We start from the raw sequence: 24,773 nt of genomic DNA, 5'->3' as shown, positions 1-24,773 counted from the left end.
TACAGTTGACTGATCTTTGATAGGCCCCTAAAACCACTGAACTGGGACATAACAGTCTATCCAACAAATGGGGCTGGGAGAGCTGGATATCCATATCCAAAAGAATGAAAGAGGACCCCCCCATCTCACATCCTACACAAAAATTAACTCAAAGTGGATTAAAGACCTCAATATAGGACACAGTACCATAAAACTCCTAGAAGATAATGTAGGGAAACATCTTCAAAACCTTGTATTAGGAAGTCACTTCCCAGACCTTACACCCAAGACACAAGCAACAAAAGAAAAAATAGATAAATTGGAACTCCTCAAACTTAAAACCTGCTGTACCTCAAAGCAATTTGTCAAAACGGTGAAGAGGCAGCCAACTCAATGGGAAAAAATATTTGGAAACCACGTATCTGATAAAAGACTGACATTTTGCATATATAAAGAAATCCTACAACTCAACGACAATAGTACTGACAGCCCAATCATAAAATGGGCAAAAGAATGAAAAGACAGTTCTCTAAAGAAGAAATACAAATGGCCAAAAAACACATGAAAAAATGTTCAGCTTCACTAGCTATTAGGGAGATGCAAATTAAGACCACAATGAGATATCATCTCACACCAATTAGACTGGCTGCCATTAAACAAACAGGAAACTACAAATGCTGGAGGGGATGTGAAGAAATTGGAACTCTTATTCATTGTTGGTGGGAGCATAACAATGAAGACAGTCTGGTGGTTCCTTAGAAAACTAGATATAGAGTTACCCTTTGATCCAGCAATTGCACTTCTCAGTATATACCCAGAAGATCTGAAAGCAGTGATATGAACAGATACCTGCACACCAACGTTCATAGCAGCAATATTCACAATTGCCGAGAGATGGAAGCAACCCAAATGTCCTTCAACAGGTGAGTGGATAAACAAAATGTGGTATATACACATGATGGAATACTATGTGGCAGTAAAAATGAATGATGTTGTGAAACATATGACAACATGGATGAATCTTGAAGACATAATGCTGAGCCAAATAAATCAGGCACAAAAAGATAAATATTGTATGTTACCACTAATGTGAACACTGAGAAACATAAAATAAATGGTTTATATTGTAGAATGTAGAGGACCTAGCAATCCCAGGAATGACTATGGTTTGTTAATTTCAGGGGGGTATGGTAGGAACAAGTTTGCAGAAATGTAGTTATTTTAGGTTATATGCTTTTCTTATTCCTTTTTGGGTTATAGACTTGTCTATTTTCTTGGGGTAGAGCAGGAACATATTGGAAGCAATGTAGTTATCTTAGGTCATTTGCTTCTTCTTATTCCTTTGTTTTGGTTTTGTTTGAAATATTTTTTTTAATTTTTTGATAAAGTTAAAAAAACAATGAATGAGTGTGAAACAAAAGGAAATGAACAATGGGGAGAGGAGGGAAATGAAATGTTTTGGATGTTCTTTTTTATTCTAATTTTTATTTTATTTTTTGGAGTAAAGAAAATGTTCAAAGATTGTGGTGATCAAAGCACAACTATGAACAACTGATTGTCCACTTTGAAGGACTGTATGTTATGTGAATATATCTCAATAAAATTGCATTTAAAAATGAGGGATAGTTTAAAATATTTACAGATAATACACTGAGAGAGTTAGTGAACATAAGACATGGTCTACAAGAAATACTAAAGGGAGCACTACAGGCAGAAAGGAAAAGACAGGAGATAGAGGTTTGGAGAAGAGTGTAGAAATGAAAATTAGCAGTAAGAGTAAATAAAAGGGTAAAAAGAAAGAAAAAATAAGGTATGACTTAAATTGCAAAAGAAAAAATGGTTGCAGAAAGTACTGCCTTTACATTAACCACATATACAGGTTGAAAGTGAAAGGCTGGAAAAGATATTTCACACAAACAACCAGAAAAGAGCCGGGGTAGCTATACTAATATCAGACAAATTAGACATCAAATGTAAAACAATTAAAAGAAACTAAGGACACTATGTATTTTAAAAAGGGACAATCCATCAAGAAGACATAACAGTCATAAACATCTATGCACTAAGCCAGAGTGCCCCAAAATACATGAGGCAAACACTGATAAAACTGAAGAGAGTAGTAGACACTGGAGAAGTAGACATTTCTACAATAGTAGTTGAAGACTTCAATTCACCATTCTCATCAATGGATAGAACATCTAGACACAAGATCAGTAAGGAAACAGAGATTTTGAATAATATGATAAATGAACTAGACTTAAGAGACATTCACAGGACAACGTACCCAATAACAGCAGGATATACATTTTTCTGAAGTGCTCATGAATCATTCTGCAGGACAGATCTCATGTTGGGTCACAAAGCAGGTCTCAATAAATATAAAAAGATAGAAATTATACAAAACACTTTCTCAGATCATATATGAACTTAGAAAGCAATAACAGGTGGAATCTTCACAAATATATGGAGGCTACACAACACACTCTTAAACAACCAGTGGGTCAAGGAAGAAATTACAAAATAAATCAGTAAATATCTCGAGGGAAATAAAAATGAGAACACAACATATCAAAACTTATGGGATGCAGCAAACGCAGTGCTGAGAGAAATTTATAGCCCTAAATCCCTGTATTAAAAAAGGAGAAAGAGAAAAACTTGAAGATTTAACTGCTCACCTAGAGGAACTAGAGAAAGAACAGCAAACTAACCCCAAAGCAAACAGAAGGAAAGAAATCACAAAAAAATAGAGCAGAAATAATTGAAATTGAGGACATGAAAACTATACAGAGAATCAACAAAACTAGAAGCTGGTTCTTTGAGAAAATTAATAAAATCGATGGACTCTTAACCAGGCTGACAAAGAAAAAAAGAGAGAGGATGTAAATAAATAAAATCAGAAATGGGAGGTGGACATAACTACTGACCAAGCAGAAATAAAGGTGATAATGAAAAGATACAATGAACAACTATATGCTAACAAACTAGACTACTTAGACGAAATGGAAAACTTCCTAGAAAATCATCAACAACCAACACTGACTTGAGAAGAAACAGAAGACCTCAACAAATCAATCACAAGTAAAGGGATTAAATCAGTCATCAAAAAACTCCCAAAAAAAGAAAAGTCCAGGGCCAGATGGTTTAACATGTCAATTCTACCAAGCATTCAAGAAAGAATTAGTACCAATACTGCTCAAACTCTTCAAAAAAATTGAAGAGGATGGAAACCTACCTAACTTATTCTATGAAGCCAACATCACCCTAATACCAAAGCCAAAAATACTAGAAGAAAAGAAAATTACAGACTAATCTCTTTAATGAATATAGATGCAAAATTCTCAACAAAATGCTTGCAAATCTAATTCAGCAGCACATTAAAAGAAGTATACACCATGACCAAGTGGGTTTTATTCCAGATATGCAAGGGAGGTTCAACACAAGATAATCTATTAACTTATTACACCACATCAATAAATTAAAGAAGAAAAATCACATGACCATCTCGATTGATTCAGAAAAGACACTTGACAAAATTCAGCATCCTTTCTTGATGAAAACACTTCAAAGGATAGGAATAAAAGGAAACTTCCTCAACATGATAAAGGGAATATACAAAAAACCCAAAAAGCTAACATCATATTCAATGAGGAAAGATGAAAAACTTTCCCTCTAAGATCAAGAACAAGAAAAGGATGCCTGCTATCACCATTGTTATAGTCAAATTGTGCTGGAAGTTCTATCTAGAGCAATTAGGCAAGAAAATGAAATAAAAGGCATCCAAACTGGAAAGAGAAATAAAACTTCCACCATTTGCAGACGACATGATCCTATATGTAGAAAATCCAAAAAAATCTACAGTAAAGTTACTAGAACTAATAAACGACTACAGCAAAGTGGCAGCGTCTAACATCAATGCACAAAAATCAGTAGTGTTTCCACATACTAGTAAGGAGCAATCTGAGGAGGAAATCAAGAAAAAAATTCCATTTACAATAGCAACCAAAAGAATGAAATATTTAGGAATAAATTTAACCAAGGACATAAAAGATCTACACACAAAAAAACTACAAAAATTGCTAAAAGAAATCAAGGAAGACCTAAATAAATGGTGTCAATTCTAACCAAATTGATTTATAGATTCAATGCAATATCAATTAAAATCCCAACAACTTACTTTGCAGAAATAGAAAACCAATAGTTAAATTTATGTGGAAGGGCACGGTGTCCCTAATAGCTAAAAATATCTTGAGAAAGAAAAATGAAGTGGGAGGTCCCACACTACCTGACTTTAAAGTATATTACAAAGCTACAGTGGTGAAAACAGCATAGTACTGGCATAAAGATAGGTATATTTATGACCAACAGAATCAAACTGAGTGTTCAGAAATAGACCCCCTCATCTATGGAAAATTGATCTTTGATAAGGTGGCCAACTGGGACAAAGCAGCCTCTTCAAAAAATGGTGCTTGGAAAACTGGATATCCATATCCAGAAGAATGAAAGAGGACCCCTACCTCATACCTGATACAAAAATTAACTCAAAACAGATCAAAGACCTAAACATTAGAGATAAGACCATAAAACTTTCAGAAGAAAATGTAGGGAAATATCTTAAAGATCCTGTGATAGGAGATGGCTTCCTAGACCTTATATCCAGAGCACAAGCAATGAAAGAAGAAATAGATAAATGGGATCTCCTCAAAACTGAAAACTTTTGCACATCAACGGACTTTGTCAGAAATATAAAAAGGCAGCCTATGCAATGGGAAACAATATTTGGAAACCACATATCAGATAAGGGTTTAAATCCAGAATATGTAACGAGATCCTACAACTCAACAACAAATGACAACCCAATTAAAATATGGGCATGTAGGAAAACATCTTCAAGACCTTGTATTAGGCGGCCACTTCCTAGACTTTACACCCAAAGCACAAGCAACAAAAGAGAAAATAGATAAATGGGAACTCCTCAAGCTTAGAAGTTTCTGCACCTCAAAGGAATTTCTCAAAAAGGTAAAGAGGCAGCCAACTCAATGGGAAAAAATTTTTGGAAACCATGTATCTGACAAAAGACTGATATCTTGCATATATAAAGAAATCCTACAACTCAATGACAATAGTACAGTCGGCCCCATTATAAAATGGGCAAAAGATATGAAAAGACAGTTCTCTGAAGAGGAAATACAAATGGCCAAGAAACACATGAAAAAATGTTCAGCTTCACTAGCTATTAGAGAGATGCAAATTAAGACCACAATGAGATACCATCTAACACCGGTTAGAATGGCTGCCATTAAACAAACAGGAAACTACAAATGCTGGAGGGGATGTGGAGAAATTGGAACTCTTTTTCACTGTTGGTGGGACTGTATAATGGTTCAGCCACTCTGGAAGTCAGTCTGGCAGTTCCTTAGAAAACTAGATATAGAGTTACCATTCGATCCAGCGATTGCACTTCTCGGTATATACCCGGAAAATCGGAAAGCAGTGACACGAACAGATATCTGCACGCCAATGTTCATACCAGCATTATTCACAATTGCCAAGAGATGGAAACAACCCAAATGTCCTTCAACAGATGAGTGGATAAATAAAATGTGGTATATACACACGATGGAATACTACGCGGCAGTAAGAAGGAACGATCTCGTGAAACATATGACAACATGGATGAACCTTGAAGACATAATGCTGAGCGAAATAAGCCAGGCACAAAAAGAGAAATATTATATGCTACCACTAATGTGAACTTTGAAAAACGTAAAACAAATGGTTTATAATGTAGAATGTAGGGGAACTAGCAGTAGAGAGCAATTAAGGAAAGGGGAACAATAATCCAAGAAGAACAGATAAGCTATTTAACTTTCTGGGGATGCCCAGAAATGACTATGGTCTGTTAATTTCTGATGGATGTAGTAGGAACAAGTTCACTGAAATGTTGCTATATTATGTAACTTTCTTGGGGTAAAGTAGGAACATGTTGGAAGTTAAGCAGTTATCTTAGGTTAGTTGTCTTTTTCTTACTCCCTTGTTATGGTCTCTTTGAAATGTTCTTTTATTGTATGTTTGTTTTCTTTTTAACTTTTTTTTTCATACAGTTGATTTAAAAAAGAAGGGAAAGTTAAAAAAAAAAAAAAAGAAAAAGAAAAAAGACAAACAAGGAAAAAAAAAAAAAAAGATGTAGTGCCCCCTTGAGGAGCCTGTGGAGACTGCAGGGGTATTCGCCTACCCCACCTCCATGGTTGCTAACATGACCACAGACATAGGGGACTGGTGGTTTGATGGGTTGAGCCCTCTACCATAAGTTTTACCCTTGGGAAGACGGTTGCTGCAAAGGAGAGGCTAGGCCTCCCTGTATTTGTGCCTAAGAGTCTCCTCCTGAATGCCTCTTTGTTGCTCAGATGTGGCCCTCTCTCTCTGGCTAAGCCAACTTGAAAGGTGAAATCACTGCCCTCCCCCCTACGTGGGATCAGACACCCAGGGAAGTGAATCTCCCTGGCAATGTGGAATATGACTCCCGGGGAGGAATGTAGACCCGGCATCGTGGGATGGAGAACATCTTCTTGACCAAAAGGGGGATGTGAAAGGAAATGAAATAAGCTTCAGTGGCAGAGAGACTCCAAAACGAGCCGAGAGATCACTCTGGTGGGCACTCTTACGCACACTTTAGACAACCTTTTTTAGGTTCTAAAGAATTGGGGTAGCTGGTGGTGGATACCTGAAACTATTAAACTACAACCCAGAACCCATGAATCTCGAAGACAGTTGTATAAAAATGTAGCTTATGAGGGGTGACAGTGGGATTGGGAAAGCCATAAGGACCAAACTCCACTTTGTCTAGTTTATGGATGGATGTGTAGAAAAGTAGGGGAAGCAAACAAACAGACAAAGGTACCCAGTGTTCTTTTTTACTTCAATTGCTCTTTTTCACTCTAATTATTATTCTTGTTATTTTTGTGTGTGTGCTAATGAAGGTGTCAGGGATTGATTTAGGTGATGAATGTACAACTATGTAATGGTACTGTAAACAATCGAAAGTACAAAAAAAATAAAATAAAATAAAAAAATAAAATATGGGCATGTAGGAAAACATCTTCAAGACCTTGTATTAGGCGGCCACTTCCTAGACTTTACACCCAAAGCACAAGCAACAAAAGAGAAAATAGATAAATGGGAACTCCTCAAGCTTAGAAGTTTCTGCACCTCAAAGGAATTTCTCAAAAAGGTAAAGAGGCAGCCAACTCAATGGGAAAAAATTTTTGGAAACCATGTATCTGACAAAAGACTGATATCTTGCATATATAAAGAAATCCTACAACTCAATGACAATAGTACAGTCGGCCCCATTATAAAATGGGCAAAAGATATGAAAAGACAGTTCTCTGAAGAGGAAATACAAATGGCCAAGAAACACATGAAAAAATGTTCAGCTTCACTAGCTATTAGAGAGATGCAAATTAAGACCACAATGAGATACCATCTAACACCGGTTAGAATGGCTGCCATTAAACAAACAGGAAACTACAAATGCTGGAGGGGATGTGGAGAAATTGGAACTCTTATTCACTGTTGGTGGGACTGTATAATGGTTCAGCCACTCTGGAAGTCAGTCTGGCAGTTCCTTAGAAAACTAGATATAGAGTTACCATTCGATCCAGCGATTGCACTTCTCGGTATATACCCGGAAAATCGGAAAGCAGTGACACGAACAGATATCTGCACGCCAATGTTCATACCAGCATTATTCACAATTGCCAAGAGATGGAAACAACCCAAATGTCCTTCAACAGATGAGTGGATAAATAAAATGTGGTATATACACACGATGGAATACTACGCGGCAGTAAGAAGGAACGATCTCGTGAAACATATGACAACATGGATGAACCTTGAAGACATAATGCTGAGCGAAATAAGCCAGGCACAAAAAGAGAAATATTATATGCTACCACTAATGTGAACTTTGAAAAACGTAAAACAAATGGTTTATAATGTAGAATGTAGGGGAACTAGCAATAGAGAGCAATTAAGGAAGGGGGAACAATAATCCAAGAAGAACAGATAAGCTATTTAACGTTCTGGGGATGCCCAGGAATGACTATGGTCTGTTAATTTCTGATGGATATAGTAGGAACAAGTTCACAGAAATGTTGCTATATTAGGTAACTTTCTTGGGGTAAAGTAGGAACATGTTGGAAGTTAAGCAGTTATCTTAGGTTAGTTGTCTTTTTCTTACTCCCTTGTTATGGGCTCTTTGAAATGTTCTTTTATTGTATGTTTGTTTTCTTTTTAACTTTTTTTTTCATACAGTTGATTTAAAAAAGAAGGGAAAGTTAAAAAAAAAAAAAGAAAAAAGAAAAACAAGGAAAAAAAAAAGATGTAGTGCCCCCTTGAGGAGCCTGTGAAGAATGCAGGGGTATTCGCCTACTCCACCTCCATGGTTGCTAACATGACCACAGACATAGGGGACTGGTGGTTTGATGGGTTGAGCCCTCTACCACAGGTTTTACCCTTGGGAAGACGGTTGCTGCAAAGGAGAGGCTAGGCCTCCCTATGGTTGTGCCTAAGAGCCTCCTCCCGAATGCCTCTTTGTTGCTCAGATGTGGCCCTGTCTCTCTAGCTAAGCCAACTTGAAAGGTGAAATCACTGCCCTCCCCTCCCCCCTACGTGGGATCAGACACCCAGGGGAGTGAATCTCCCTGGCAACGTGGAATATGACTCCTGGGGAGGAATGCAGACCTGGCATCGTGGGACGGAGAACATCTTCTTGACCAAAAGGGGGATGTGAAAGGAAATGAAATAAGCTTCAGTGGCAGAGAGATTCCAAAAGGAGCCAAGAGGTCACTCTGGTGGGCACTCTTATGCACACTTTAGACAACCCTTTTTAGGTTCTAAAGAATTGGGGTAGCTAGTGGTGGATACCTGAAACTATCAAACTACAACCCAGAACCCATGAATCTCGAAGACAGTTGTATAAAAATGTAGCTTATGAGGGGTGACAATGGGATTGGGAAAGCCATAAGGACCACACTCCACTTTGTCTAGTTTATGGATGGATGAGTAGAAAAATAGGGGAAGGAAACAAACAGACAAAGGTACCCAGTGTTCTTTTTTACTTCAATTGCTCTTTTTCACTCTAATTATTATTCTTGTTATTTTTGTGTGTGTGCTAATGAAGGTGTCAGGGATTGATTTGGGTGATGAATGTACCACTATGTAATGGTACTGTAAACAATCGAAAGTACGATTTGTTTTGTATGACTGCGTGGTATGTGAATATATCTCAATAAAATGAAGATTAAAAAAATAATAATAAAATAAAATAAAATAAAATAAAATATGGGCAAAAGACATAGACACTTTTCCAAAGAGGAAATACAAATGGCTCAAAAGCATATGAAAAGATGTTCAACTTCACTAGCTATTAGTGAAACACAAATCAAAATCACAATGAGATACCATCTCACACCTACTAGAGTAGCCTACAAGTGTTGGAGAGGATGTGGAGAAGAGGTACACTTATTCACTGTTGGTAGGAATGTAGAATGGTGCACCCACTCTGAAAGGCAGTTTGGTGGTTCCTCAGGAAGCTAAGTGTAAAACTGCCGTATCATCCAGCAATTTCATTACTAGACGCTCTGAGGAACAGAGGGGTAGGACACAAATGGACATTTGTAATCTGATGTTTACAGCAGCATTATTCACAATTGCCAAGAGATGGAAACAGCCCATCAACGGACAAGTGGATAAACAAACTGTGTTTACAATGGAAGATTGTGTAGCTGTTAAGAATAACGTCATAACACGTGCAACAATGTGGATGAAACTTGAGGACATTATTTTGAGTGAAATTAGCCAGTAACAAAAGGACAAACGCTGTATGGTCTCACTAATATGAACTAACTATAATGAACAAACTCTGAGAGTTCTAGTTAATAACACAGGTTATCAGGAGGAAGAGTTTGGACATTTGATGCTGAAGGAGTAAAGAATGTTCAACACGATTGTAAAGATCCAGAAATAGCACAATGTTATCTGAGGGTAGCACAATATTTTAAGTATAATGAACAAAGCTGAGAGTGAACATGGTTGAAAGAGGAAGGCTAAGGGCATGTATGACACCAGAAGGGAAGATAGAAGATAAAAGTAGGACAGTATAACTTGGCAAAATCTAAAGTGAACCATCATGGTGATTAAACTGTAGAAATATAAGAAAGTATTTACATGAGGGAAAACAAGTGAATATTGACAACGCAAGGTGTTTAAAATGGGATGGTATATGGGAAAAAATACAATCAATGCAAACTAACAATAACATTGTAATATTCTTCCATTACCTGTTACAAAGGCAATACACCAAAGCTAAATGTCAACAGAGGGGGTTACAAGGAAAGGGTATGGGATTCTTGTTGTTGTTGCTGTTGTCTCTCCTTTTTTATTTTATTTTATTCTTTATTCTTTTCTTTTTTTCTTCCTCTTCTTTTTTTTTTTTTTTTTTTTGCTGAAGAAATGGAAATGTTCTCATATACATTGTGGTGGTGAAAGCATAACTATGTGATTATACCAGGAACTACTGATTGTTCACTTAGGATGGATTGCATGGTGTGTGGATAAAACTGTTTAAAAAATAAACAGAAAGATACAAGTGCTGGAGAAGATGTAGAGAGTGAAATACACCTATTCACTGTTGGTAGGGAAGTAGAATGGTGAAGCCCCTCTGGAGAGCAGTGTGGTGGTTCCACAGGAGGCTTCGTATGCAGGTGCCATATGATCCTGCAACACCGTTATTTTGTATATACTTGGAAGAACTGAAAGCAGGGACACGAATAAGCATTTGCACACTGGCATTTATGGCAGCAGTATTCACGATTTGCAATGAATGGAGGCAGCTTAAGGGTACGCTGACTGGTAAATGGAAGAGGAACTGTGGTGTATATATACAACGGACTATAAAATGGCTGCAAGAAGGAATGAAGTCATGAGACTTGCATGACTAGGTGACTGAAACTTGAGGACATTATGTTGAGTGAAATAAGCCATAAATGAAAGGACAAATATTGTAAGGCCTCACTACTATAAACTAACTATAATGAGCAGATGCTGAGAATTGAATTCAAAAGCATAGGTATCAGAGGATAGAACATGAACAGAGACAGCAATTGACGATGCAGGAGTGTGGAGTGTTCAGCGAGACTTGTTGTAAAGGTTCAGAGACTGTAGGCTCTTACAGCAGTCACATCTGTTCCTGAGTTTTTACTGTTATTTAAGAGATGCTTATTTGATACAAACTTTATATTCTCTGTAGCACACTTTCTAAATAACCTGTACGGTCAGTTTATTTAAACAACACAGTTGCATGGAATGTAAAATGGGGAATGAGATCTTGTTATTCTGTACAGGTTAATGTAATACCCCGATGCTCCCCAGAGTATTCTGGGCAGAAAATTAAAAAGTATTTGCAAAGGACCCCTGAAGGGCTGGGGAAATGTGGAAATATTAAACTTCCTCACCTGAGGAATTCCTGATATTCTCACAAGCATTAGGGACTTCCAATTTAATAAGTCTAGCCCTTGATCCTGGGGCTTGCCCTTATGAAACTTATTCTTGCAAAGGAGAAACTAAGCCTACTTATAATTATGCCTAAGAGTCACCCCCAGAGAACCTCTTGTTGTTGCTCAGATGTGGCCTCTTTCTCTCACCCAACTCTGCAAATAAACTCACTGTATTAGTTAGGGTTCTCCTTGGAAACAGAATCAACGAGAGATGTCTCTGATTATCAAATTGTAAAAGTGACTCACGCAACTGCGGGAGCGCAAGAGTCCAAATTCTGCAGAGCCGTCAACAAGCTGTCAACTCCAAGGAAGACGTCCGACGAACTCCTCGGGAAACGAACCAACAACTTTGACGAACTCCTCAGGAAACAAACCGGCAACTTCGACGAGCTCCCCAGGAAATGCTTCACTGGGCAGCCGAAGAAGAAGTGAAGTTTCTCTAATCGTCCAGCTTATAAGCCTCCAACTGATCACCCAGACCAAATCCAGCCAATTGCATTCTCTCATTGTGGAAGGCACGCCCCCCTTGATGAGTCATCAGTCAGCTGCAGTCAATTCACTGATGATCCGACAAACCAGCCCACTGGTTTATTAACCAGCCTCAAATATCCTCACAGCAATCGTCAGGCCAGTGCCCGCTTGACCAGACAGCTAGGCCACCTAGCCAAGTTGACACATGAACCCAACCATCACACTCACTACCCTCCTACCTATGTGGGACATGACTCCCAGGGGTGTAAGTCTCCCTGGCAACGTGGGGCATGTCTTCCGGGGATGAGCCTGACCCTGGCATCCTGGGATTGAGAATGCCTTCTTCACCAAAAGGGGGAAAAGAAATGAAACAAAATAAAGTTTCAGTGGCTGAGAGATTTCAAACAGAGTTGAGAGGTCATTCTGAAGGTTATTCTTATGCATTACATAGAGACTGCTTTTTGGTTTCTAGTGTATTAGAATAGCTAGAAGGAAATACCTGAATCTGTTGAACTGTAATATAGGAGATTTGATTCTTGATGATAATTGTATAACTATATAGTTATTAAAAAGTAACTAATTACACCTGCATGAACCACCATGGCTAAAGCTCAAAAACATAGTATTGGGTGAAAATATAAGATGTATATTTTTAAAACACACCCCACAATACTGTGTGTGTGTCTATACATAATTTATGGAACCAGATATATATAGTAAAATTATAAAGGCATGGACAGTAAAAATACCATAGTGGTTATCCTCAAGAGTAAGAGGAAAAATGGTGGGGCTTAAAATATATCCATAGCATGGTATGCAGATATTTATTATATTCTGTATATTCTTCTATTTGTTTGAAGTATTTCACAATTTAAATGAAATATTTATTTTATTTAAACTATGGAAATAAATATGTTTTGAATCACTACTTCTTAGATGTTTATCTCTTCACTCTAGGTAAAATCAAGTGCCAGAAGTATTCTATAAAACTCTTCCCCTTTTAAATAATAATTTATAAAACAGCTCAATTTTAGGACATTTACTCATATTGCTAAAAGATTGTTTATTTTATAAATTTTCTTCCATAACACTTAAAATGTGAGTTAATTTATATACAAAATTACAACTGGATTTAGTGTAGTATAGTAGAAAGAACACTAGATTGAGAATAAGGAGACTTGGGTCCTAGATCCATTTCTGCTGCTAACTAACTTTTTTTTTTCAATTAAATTCAGTTTTATTGAGATATACTCACATACCATACAATCACCTATGGTGTACAATCAGCTGTTCACAGTACCATCATATAGTTGTGTATCCATCACCCCAATCTATTTCTGAATATTTTCCTTACATCAGAAAGAATCACAATAAGAAATAAAAGTTAAAAAGAATACCCAAATCATCTCCCCCATCGCACCATATTTTTCATTTAGTTTTTGTCCCCATTTTTCTACTCATCCATCCATACACTGGATAAAGGGAGTGTGATCCACAAGGTTTTCACAATCACACTGTCACCCCTTGTAAGCTACACTGTTAGACAATCGTCTTCAAGATTCAAGGCTACTATGTTGGAGCTTGATAGTTTCAGGTATTTACTTCTAGCTATTCCAATACATTACTATATGGTGTTATCTATATGGTGCGTAAGAATGTCCATCAGAGTGACCTCTCGACTCCATTTAAAATCTCTCAGCCCCTGAAGCTTTATTTCGTTTCATTTCAGATCCTCCTTTTGGTCAAGAAGATGTTCTCAATCCCACGATGCCAGGTCCAGATTCATTCCCAGGAGTCACATCCTGCATTGCCAGGGAGATTTATGCCCCTGTGAATCAGGTCCCACGTAGCAGGGAGGGCAGTGAGATCACCTTTCGAGGTGGCTTAGTTAGAGAGAGAGGGCCACATCTGAGCAACAAAGAGGCACTCAGGGGGAGATTCTTAGGCACAATTATAAGCTATGCTGCTAATTAACTTTTGATTTTAGCCAAGTATATTTTAATTATTTGCCCGATTTCCTCACCCACCTGAAAAGGTTGGGTTAAATTATTTGTAAGATTCTCTCCAGTTTTAACATTATGAATCAGAAGAATACTAACACTTTTTTTAAAAATGCTTATTTGCATTAATTCACACAAATCAGTGACAGATCCAGGAACTGAAGAAATTCCTAACAAACCAAAAATCTCATTTTGCAAAGCTTCATTTTTCCTTACGATCCCCTGGGTATTACCATTGACATACAAAACTGTTGTCCAAGTATTATACCTACCCAATACTTCAAACAGAAGTACAGTTTTCTGTGTATGTTCACGCCAGTACTTCATGCTTTCAATAACTGCAGATATAATTCTTAAAGAATTATCTTTTTCCTTAAATTTTAACTGATATAATGAGCCTTCCTTTTGAAAAAAGAAAAACACAGCATTAGAAAAATCTTTCCATTTTTTCACCACACCTTTTCACCCTGTATGTAAAGTTTTTAAGTCCTTGCACCCATAGCAATTCACAAATGTGTAAAAAGAACTCTGGAAAATTTTAATACAATTACTTCCTTAAATTAAAGGCATCATTAGTACATTATAGGAGGAGAACCCAGGATTCATTGGAGACAATTAATCAAGATGAGAATTACCTATATGAGCATTCATTCACACATTCACTCATTTGTTCATTCTTTGAATATTTTTTAAGTACCATCTGCCAGATCTTGTGATAAACACAAGTGAGTAAAACACAATTCCTTTCCCTAATGTGCTCATACTCCAGAAAGGGATCCAGATACATTCATCATTCCAAAAATACTTATTGAGCACCTACTGTGTGCCAAACATAGCTCTTAAGGAAGTGAACAAAACAGATAAGGTATCTGCCCTCACAGATTTTACAGTCTAATGAGGGATTCAGAGTATAAATAAATATAAAATAAAATGTCAGGAATTGATTCATTCAGTGCATTAAAAATAAAATAAAGGGATAGATACAGGGATTATTATTTTAAATGGGTTGCTGAGTGAGGACAGAAGGAACAAGTATAAAAGCCCTGAGAAGGGAAAACACTTTGCATTTTTGAAGACCAGTTAAGAATAATAGTGTGTTAAGATACTAATTTTCAAGGGTGGAGGATACTTTTATTTGTGGGGACAGAGGATATTTCAAAGAACACCTGATGGGACATGTTTTTATAACTACCAATACCTTCTTTTCTCCTCCTCCTCCTAATCAACATTCTGATATGCCTCCCATTGAGGATTACTGCCAGTGAGTCACTGTTACCAAGGTAACTATGCCATATCTTAGTTGAGAAACACTGTGTAGCAAACTATGTTAGTCGAAGTTCCAGAAGAACCAGAATTCACCCACCCACCCTTTGATGTCCTGCCAGTGACTCCCATTGGCTGACCCCTACCAGAAACCAGCAAGTAAGGGTTCCTGGGATGATGCATTGCATCTGAAGATTCAGCACAGAGAAGGGCTGTGTACCAGTGAAGAATCTATTGGGCCTGTGGGCAAGGGAGGGAAGATAGAGAACAACCAGCACACACAATTATAAAAGGCTTGTACAAAGAACAATGAGAGACTGCAAAGAGAGGACGTAAGATTCAGGTACAGGTACAGGGAAGAATATAAACCAAAGCAGAAATATATTAAAGTACATGCCCTGTTTAGAGAATTGTGAGGAGTCTGAAATGGCTAGAGGATTTCCGAAGTACTGAAACATGGAAAATGAGGTTGGAAAGGTAAAATAGGACCAGATTACAAAGCAGGGGTTGGCAAACTACAGCCCACAGGCCAAATTTAGCCTGCTGCTGCTTAACTTTTATTGGAATACAGCCATACTTATTCATTTATGCACTGTCTATGGCTGCTTTTGAACTGCAATGGCAGAATTGAGTGGTATAGTTGAGTAGCTACAACAGATACCATATAGCCTGCTAAGTCAAAAATATTTGCTGTCTGGCCTTTTTCAGAAAAACTTTGCTGATTTCTGTAATCAAAAACTTAAAATGCCATATGAAGAGTGGTATACTATCTGCAGACAACAGATAAAGTGTCATCATCTCAATAATTAATACAGTGAACGATGGAACACAGTAGGAAACTCTAAAGCAACTATGAAAGGGAGCAGCAATTCACACTTTCTGAGAAAATATTTTGGAAATTAACATTCACCCACTCCAATGGAATCTGATATTTGTGCTAATCAAATAATACGTCATAGGATTGATTTCAAATGCTTTTATCTCTGTAACTTTCTAAATAGTTATTACATTGTTAACATGTAAATAATATATTAATATTTTAACATTTACCTTGAGAGTGTTTTCTTCTGGAATATCATCCAACATTTTTTTCTTAAATTGATTTTGATGAAAATTGGGTTGAAATGCATGTAACGCACTGTTTTTGTCTAGAGCTCTCACTGTGGAGCCAGATATATTTGATGAATGTGTTTGTTTGAGTACTTCCATTTCTCTCTGGTGAGATAATTTAGGATATTCAGAAAATCTTAATTGTTTCTGTTGTTGAGCTCCCAAACTCACTGGAAAAGGACTTTTTCCTTCATTTGCCACCAGATTTGTACTTTTGCATTGAGGCCTAAAATCATTTCTATCCCAAGTTTTCAAGCTACTATTTTTGTTGCCATCTCTGTAGCTGTAATAGTAAGAGAATAAATAAAATAAATAATAAAATATTTGTTTCTATATAGTTTTTTAATTAAAAAACCAATAATGAAAATTTGCATTTATATGGTAATTTAAGGTTTTTAAACTTCTTTGTAACTATTAACAAGTTAGAAATTTCAAACACATCATCATAACAACCCTAGGTGGTGAGATTTTGAGGACTTTTGATTACTTCTTTATACTTTTATTTCTTAATTTTTTACCAAGTAAAATTTTAAAAAAGTTAAACTATGGATTGTCAGTGATTTTAAATCCTAAGGAGAATAAATACAGGCAGGGTAAATAGCTATTTAACAATTAGAAATTTTGCACTTTTCATATAAAGCTTAAAAGCTCTACTAACGAATCTATTACAGCATTTTACTACTACATTAATCCAAGTTAGTTGTATCAGCTGATCAGAACATGATATTTATGAGGTCAAGATCAAAAGTATAGTGGGACCCGACTCCCAGGGGTGTAAATCTCCCTGGCAACACAGAGTATGACTCCCGGGGATGAATGTGGACCTGGCATTGTGGGACTGAGAGTATCTTCTTGACTAAAAGGAGGATGCAAAATGAGACGAAATAGTTTCAGTGGCTGAGAGATTCCAAACGGAGTCGAGAGGTCACTCTGGTGGACATTCTTATGCACTATATAGATAACACCTCTTAGGCTTTAATGTATTGGAATAGCTAGAAGTAAATACCTGAAACTACCAAACTCCAACCCAGCAGTCTGGACTCCTGAAGACAATTATATAATAATGTAGATTACAAGGGGTGACAGTGTGATTGTGAAGACCTTGTGGATCACACCCCCTTTATCTAGTGTATGGATGAGCGGAGGAATGGGGATAAAAACTAAAGGACAAATAGGGTGGGATGGGGGGATGATTTGGGTGTTCTTTTTTCACTTTTATTTTTCATTCTTGTTCTGGTTCTTTCTGATGTAAGGAAAATGTTCAGAAATAGATGGCAGTGACGAACACATAACTATGTTATCATACTGTGGACAGTGGATTGTATATCATGGATGATTGTACGGTGTGTGAATGTATTTCAATAAAACTGAATTTAATTAAAAAAAAAGATCAAAAGTATAATGTCTAAGCAGTTTAGTTAAGAGTTTCACAGGGAAAACTAGTCCAAGTCACAAATTTTTAATTCTGAATAATTATCCTGAAAATATCACAAGTATCACAAAAGAGCAATGAATACAACCATCCCTTGCTAGGGAAAATAACCCAAAACAATGTCTAGAACAAAAGTGTTTCACTAGCAACCAGGAGCAGATCTAGGTTTTATGGGACCTAAAGCTTCTATAATTTGGGAGCCCTCTTTAAGTAAAATTAGGTACAAAATTAGGTATGAAAGTAATAAGAAAAGAAATCACAACTAATTACAATTTTTTAAAAGCTGTCAAATACCAAAACATCACCATATCCAGGAAAAATATTATTAGGATTGCTGTTAATCAACTGCCTGATACACCTCCAAAAGACTTTTTTCCTACATTGATCATTTCTTCATATGACAATAATTTTGTAATTTTATTTTCAGTAGAGATAATAGAGACAAAATTTTGTCTTTTCCCTAGAAGGGTTGATGGAATTTTTTATTATTATTCATGGTTTAGAAAAGTTTCTTTCAGCTTCACAACTTCTTATTGGTAACAGCACATTTGAAATTTCCACTCAAGTTTCTGCTCAGGAGGTGCTCCTAGCCTGAGAATGAGCCCTGGAAGAACTACAGTCCTTTGATCTCACTGGGTGTACCCTCCCAAGCACAGATGCTACCTCAGCAGCCAATCCAGCTTGGCCAGGCCTTTGACACCCCCACCAGGCCATGAAGACTACACTGAAGTGGCTCCTGACCAGGGCAAGGAGCAGTCTCTCTTACATCCTTCTCCCTGGGGACAAAGGTGAGGTTCAGATGTTAAACAAAGTTTCCAAGAGCAGGCTGTTACTAGGGCCAGATGGACCTAGAGGTAGAACTAGCCACCTGCCAGCCCTGCCTGCAGCCCCAGCACCTGCAGCCCCAGGGTGGGAGAGTCCTTCACAAGGCCTACCCTCTGTTCAAACTGCTGCTTTCTTCTTTGGACCTCAGAAGAGAATGCACCTTTGAAGGGAACAATGAATATGAGAGACCCTGATGCTTAAGCACATTAATTTCATGGTAAATTCTCCTCTGTATAGTCACCTAGACAATGTAGAAGCATATCTGATTGGACGATACTCAACTGCTCATGGTTCAGAACAGTAGGAAAACAAATAACAGCTCCTTAAGTTGTAGTAAAATATTAAGAAAAGTCAATCAAAAATATATTTTATATTTATACTGTATAAAAATATTTATACTGCATACAATCTTTATAATACCTATTGTTATAACATTCTGAAAAGAAGTAACATATCTAAAAATGAGGAAGACCCAGCAAAATGCTGGATATAATCAATTACAGGAGGAGTGATACTATAAAGGCTCAGAGAGAAGTTAGAAAAATGTTCTTCCATGAAAAAGTCAAAATCATCTAAAAGAAGAGAAGATGTTGGAGCAGAGAAACACACTGACATAAAAGAAAAGATAACATGGTAATTTTAAGAGAAAGAAACTAAAATCCTCTTCCTCTTCATCAAATAAATGTCTGTGGAGACATGAGAAAATTCTGGCTTCAGAGATTTAAGCTAAGGATGTCCAGAGTTTAAAAATCTCAGTAAGTTAAAACTATAACATTCAACTGTGGCCCAGAACTATAACACGGATGGGAGAGTTAAGAGAGTGTTTCAGAGGCAAACAGAGTCTGAAACAGAAGACTTTTCATATCTTTGGCCATTTGAGCAAGGTGAAGGAGATTTAAAAGATCTGAAATTTAGTGATACAGATATGAGGGATCTTCCTGCTCTTTACATGAGTTACTAACCTACAATTATATATTATATTTTTTTATTTTTATACAATAGTTAACAGGAATGGTTGAAAAACATGATGTGTAGGAAGAAAACAATTCTGGATGAATAAGGCAATAGGGATTCTAAATATTACACAAACAAGAAGAGCAGATAAAATTATATATTTGTAATATCCTCAATCAAGGGCTTTCATGAGAGTTATAGACAAGGCAGTACAAAGGTTACAAAAACATATCAAAAAATTATATGGTTTATCTACTGTACACATTTAACAATGAAGGAACTTTAGATATCATCTAGTTTAAATTCTCTAAAAACATAAGACTCAAAAAAAGGAGAAATGGCTTGACTTTTCTGCTTTAAGATGGATTAATGATTATTTCTGGATCAGTGTAACTATGAATAACTTTCTTCTTTTTATTTTTTTCTAGAATAATTGTATTATTTTTCTAATGAGATAATGAGAACAGTAAGTTAATTTAGAAAAATATTGTATCTCTATTTTCCCTTAAAACCAATTTATGGATCTACCTGAATCTGTTTGCCAGGTGGTGCTCAATTCCCAGCTTCCAAAGTACTCATCTCCTGTCAACTGAGATTTTCTAACTACCATGTGCAAACTAAATTTCTCCCCAGATTCTAAAACCAACAGTAGAATCCTTAGCATAAAAGACCAAAGTTGTTGCACAACTATGTGGTGATACTGTGAACCACTGAGTGTATACTCTGGATGAATTGTGTGGTGTGTGAATATATCTCAATAAAATTACATTTAAAAAAAAAAGTTGTAATATCAGTTTTCCCTTGCTAATGCCCAGTACCCTAACTGTGGCAAATGAATTACTATCTTGATAACTTGTCTAATAGCACAATACCTATAAGAATGGGAGTTTGTATTGCTCTTGCAAATCCCATGTCTCAAGAGAGCCTAGACTAAGGTTACCAGATAAAATAAGGATGCCTAGTTAAATCTGAATTTCAAATTAACAATAATTTTAGTAATAATTATATTCCAAATATTACATGGAACATAGTTATTACTTAAAAGAATTATTCATTGATTACCTGAAATTCAATTTTAACTGGGAATCCCATATTTTAATTTGCTGAATCTAGCAACTCTAGCCTAGACTCTAAACCTAAGCATAGAACCAGTTAAAAGACCTTCAGATTACTAACTGCCTGCTTGGTTTTCAAATGCCTTCTGCTCCTGGACTTTCTGTTGTATTCCAACTGTCTTTAACAGATCATCTATCATTCCAACTTTGAATATCCAATAGTGGCTGCCTGTCCAAAGTGCAATCTGTTAATTAATTCCCTATATAATGCCCGCAAGAATGGATTTTTTCCTAGCACTTGCAGCTGGAATTATCCCTCCAACCAGTAAACAGGCCTTTTTCAAGTCCTAATCTTGAAGAAGTTAGCATAAATAATAAAATCAAATTTAATTTTTTAATTAAAAATGATTTTGACATATTTGTTAACTACTCTATTAAACAGTTTTCCCATTCTAAAAAAATATATAGTATCTTTATCTAATAAAAGTGAGGATAATCTTAACTTCACAGAGTTGTTGTAAGGATAATCAGAATAACATATCAAAGCACTTAACAATGAGTGATTATATAATAGGTGTTTAGTGAGTTTTTCCTAACACTTTTCTCCAAAATTATTTTTCAATAGTAACCACTTAATCTAAGAATACTAAAATCTAACCTAATAATAATCTATATATTTTTTTCATCTATTCATTTTTTCATAATTTGTAGACATTAAACTTAGATCCTTATGGCAATGGCCCACAAGTACTTTCCCATCTTCCTTAATGGTCCTCTTCATTTCTTGAGCTGCTAACACTGCAGTCACATATGCATCTCAGCCTCCGTATTTCTTTCTTAGTCTGTTCTGTTTACTGTGGAGCTGACTATCTTATTGGGGCAAACTTGAACATTCTATTTGGCTCTCAATTTCTAAATATATCCAACATCGAGATACAGAGATCCCCACTCTATCTATTGTCAATTAGGTCAAGATACATTAACAAAATGATGAAATCATGGTGACAAATATTTACAGAAATTTCACCATAACATGAAGAATTCTTTGGAAACATTAATAACTGCCAAATTGATCTATTTTTCAAGTTGTATATAGCATGGTCTCTTCTTTTATAAAATGTAGCTAATACTGCTACAGTTAATTATTAAGTATAGAAATTTACTAACTGTAATTGTTTAAGAAAGGAGGAGGATATGGGAACTCTGTATTTTGTGCATGATTTTTCTATATACCTACAAATTCTCTAATAGGAAGGAAGGGAGGAAGGAGAGAGGGAGACTGGACGAGATGAAGGAGCATGGAATAGCAAATAGGAGGAGAAGAGGAGAAGAAGGAATAGAAGAAGAAAGAGAAATTTTAAGTAGACTCACCTCCAACCACTCTGGCTTCTTTCAGTACTCAATTGAAGAGATTTAGAAGGGGAATCCTGACTTCTCAGGGGACGAGAAACAGAATGTGGCATTTGCCTTTCAAAGAAATATGTCTTGTTAAATATTAATAGTTTGTTTTCAAATTCAGAAATATAAAACACACAGAGAAGAATAGCATCAGTCAGTAACAGACACACATTCATTAGTTTATATGTTTACACATACCCTGTGTTCGTTGTTTTCGTTAAAGGAGGTAACTCTGGATTCATAGCTTCCCAGGCCCAATCTTAAAAGATATAATTAACATAGATAAAAGTAATATAGATAGTATTTTTCAAAATAATTATTTCATAACATTTAATTTGAGGGTTTAAAAATCTGAAGAAGAGAAAAACCTGGAAGATTCAGACTTGCTTTTCAAAGCGCTTTGTTGTGAATTTGTCACAACTTGGTTTATTATTTTGCCTAGAATATCTTACTTCCCCATGGGTTTTAAGCAAAGGAAATAGTTTAATCTTTTTCACAGTCAATCCTAGTATATACAGTACCTTGTGCTTTATAACATGAATGCGGTCAAAAGCATCTTTTTTCACAGTCAATCCTAGTATATATAGTCCCTTGTACTTCATAATATGAATGCAGTCTAATCCAATGTTTCTGAAACCTTTTTGATCCCAACCGATTGCAAGAAATATACCATAACCCAGAACATATATACACATGGTGTATAAAAGAGGGACAGAGAGATGATATAAAAAAATTTCACCATTAATTCTTATCCTTATTATGTGTGATGTACCCTGATATTTTCTATTCTACTCTACTCTAGTCATTCTCTTCTATTTCATGTTTTTTAAAGATTGGTTGTGTCCCAGACTAAATAAAAGCTCAGGACAAAAATGTGAAAAACAATGATCTAGTCCTATCTCCTATCCAACACAATAATTTCATCTATAATATCTCTAAAAGATAGTGATGCTCTCAGAGCTTGGAGAGTTCATTACTCCAAGAGGAAGCACATTTTCCCCTAGTGTTATTTTTCAAAGTCAAATTCATGCTGCTTATAACAATTTTCAAATAATGGAGAAATTTTTTAATGGTGGAGGATGACCCAATAACTGCCCACTTCTCCACACTCATGTGAATTTCTAAATTCTAATTTTTATACATAAAAATGAACTTCATACCTCAAACTCCTCAAATGTGGAATAAAATAAAATAATTATAGATTTGGAAGTAGATTTAGGCCGACGGTTATACACTGGATAAAGTTAACAAGTATTAATATATATAAAGATGTCTTAAAATTCTAGTTGCATATTATTCTATTAATGATTTTAGAGTGCCAAAAAATGTAAATGCATATAAGCAGCATGTACCAAGTAAATTTCAGAATGTCTACCTGCTCATGCCTTCCTCCAGAAGGGAGTAAGTAGTCAGCAAACATTATGACCTCTCCACATCTACCACCATGACAAATTAGTTCTGAGGTGAGAGACCTAACCAAAATCTAAGCCAGGATTTGAGTGGCTTCACTCAAAAAGATAAGCTGAACCAAAGGCTCCTTGTCTCTAAGTTTTAGATCAAGAGATACAGAGGGCAGTCAACAAGTTCTGAGAACTAGAACTAAAAGGTTATGTAAATTCTCAGCAAGGGCAATATAGTTCATGTGATGGTTGAAGCTATAAAAAGTCAACTGGATTAGAGAGTAAAGAGACAACAAATGAAGGACAAAATTGCTATAAGAAGAGAAAAATTTCTAGGGTCAAGCCCCAGAAATTCCTGGATTCTTCCTGTGTACCCATACACACTTATCCTTGTTCCTGGAACAACTTGAGTCTTTCTGTTCTTTACCACAGGTCTAAGTCATAATATCCATATGTGTTTTGAAAATGTAAAAAATTTTTATAGTATAAGTTACAACTTCATTAGAACAAAGGTTCCAGACCCAAGATACTCCATTTAAATGCTAAGCCACCCTTGTACACAAGGAAACTCAACCTCCTGTACTGGAATGTTCAAAAGTGACAAGTAATATCTGTATTTGGATAGTGGAAAGAAGAAAAAAAAAGCAGACTTTCTTTTTTTCATTATTAAAAACAGAGTTGGTAATTTTCTATAATTCTAGTTTTTATTTTCTGAAAATTTTTATCTTACTAATTTTCTTACCTGTTGGTAGAGGCGGGAAATCATAACTGTCAGAAACAGTACTGATACCTGCATCATTTTTAAGTGGATTAGAAGTTAATGGTTGTCTATTCCTTTTTTTCTGGTTGAATAATGGTACAGGCAAACAGCCTAAATTGAACATACCAATTAATTCAGATATACAGATCTAGTTATAGAATAATTACTAGTATACATAATATACAATTTCAATTTATCTACTTCTACATGTTAATTTTATATTTATTATAAATACATTTCTATAGCTTTAGATTGAGTTTTACATTCTTTTTAAGATCCTGAATAGCCTCATTTGTCTCTCTAAAAAGTCCTTCATTGTTCTAACTTAAGAGTGCTTTCACTACTTTTGTTTTGGTAGTAATTTCCCTCTCTTCCTCCATTCTCCAAATCCACTTTTTGTTTTCCTTATTTCCCTCCTTTGTGCTTGCCTATTACCATCTCAACTGGAGGGGACCTCTCAAGTACAATGGAAATGAGAGAGAATTAAACTTTTCCCATGTCTTCCAAAACCCTAATCTCTCTTTGGACTATGGTGGGATACCCATTAGGGTTTGCTTAAGACCCACCTGGA

General features: G+C 36.0%; 1 protein-coding gene across 1 annotated transcript in view; it reads right to left on the bottom strand.

Annotated features, from left to right (window-relative positions):
• SPATA22 (spermatogenesis associated 22) overlaps positions 1-24,773 on the bottom strand; it is a 38,669-nt gene that overhangs the window by 12,679 nt on the left and 1,217 nt on the right. Inside the window, exons 2-6 of the mRNA XM_037809656.1 lie at positions 24,185-24,313; positions 22,241-22,301; positions 22,016-22,111; positions 16,319-16,661; positions 14,278-14,407 (exon numbers count right to left, since the gene is read on the bottom strand). Of these exons, the coding sequence (XP_037665584.1) occupies positions 14,278-14,407; positions 16,319-16,661; positions 22,016-22,111; positions 22,241-22,301; positions 24,185-24,313 (759 nt within the window). The remainder of the gene's footprint in view (positions 1-14,277; positions 14,408-16,318; positions 16,662-22,015; positions 22,112-22,240; positions 22,302-24,184; positions 24,314-24,773) is intronic.

This window comes from Choloepus didactylus, chromosome 18 (genome assembly GCF_015220235.1).
Source record: "Choloepus didactylus isolate mChoDid1 chromosome 18, mChoDid1.pri, whole genome shotgun sequence".
NCBI classification, from domain to species: domain Eukaryota; kingdom Metazoa; phylum Chordata; class Mammalia; order Pilosa; family Megalonychidae; genus Choloepus; species Choloepus didactylus.
This window is presented reverse-complemented; position numbering and strand designations above follow the sequence as displayed.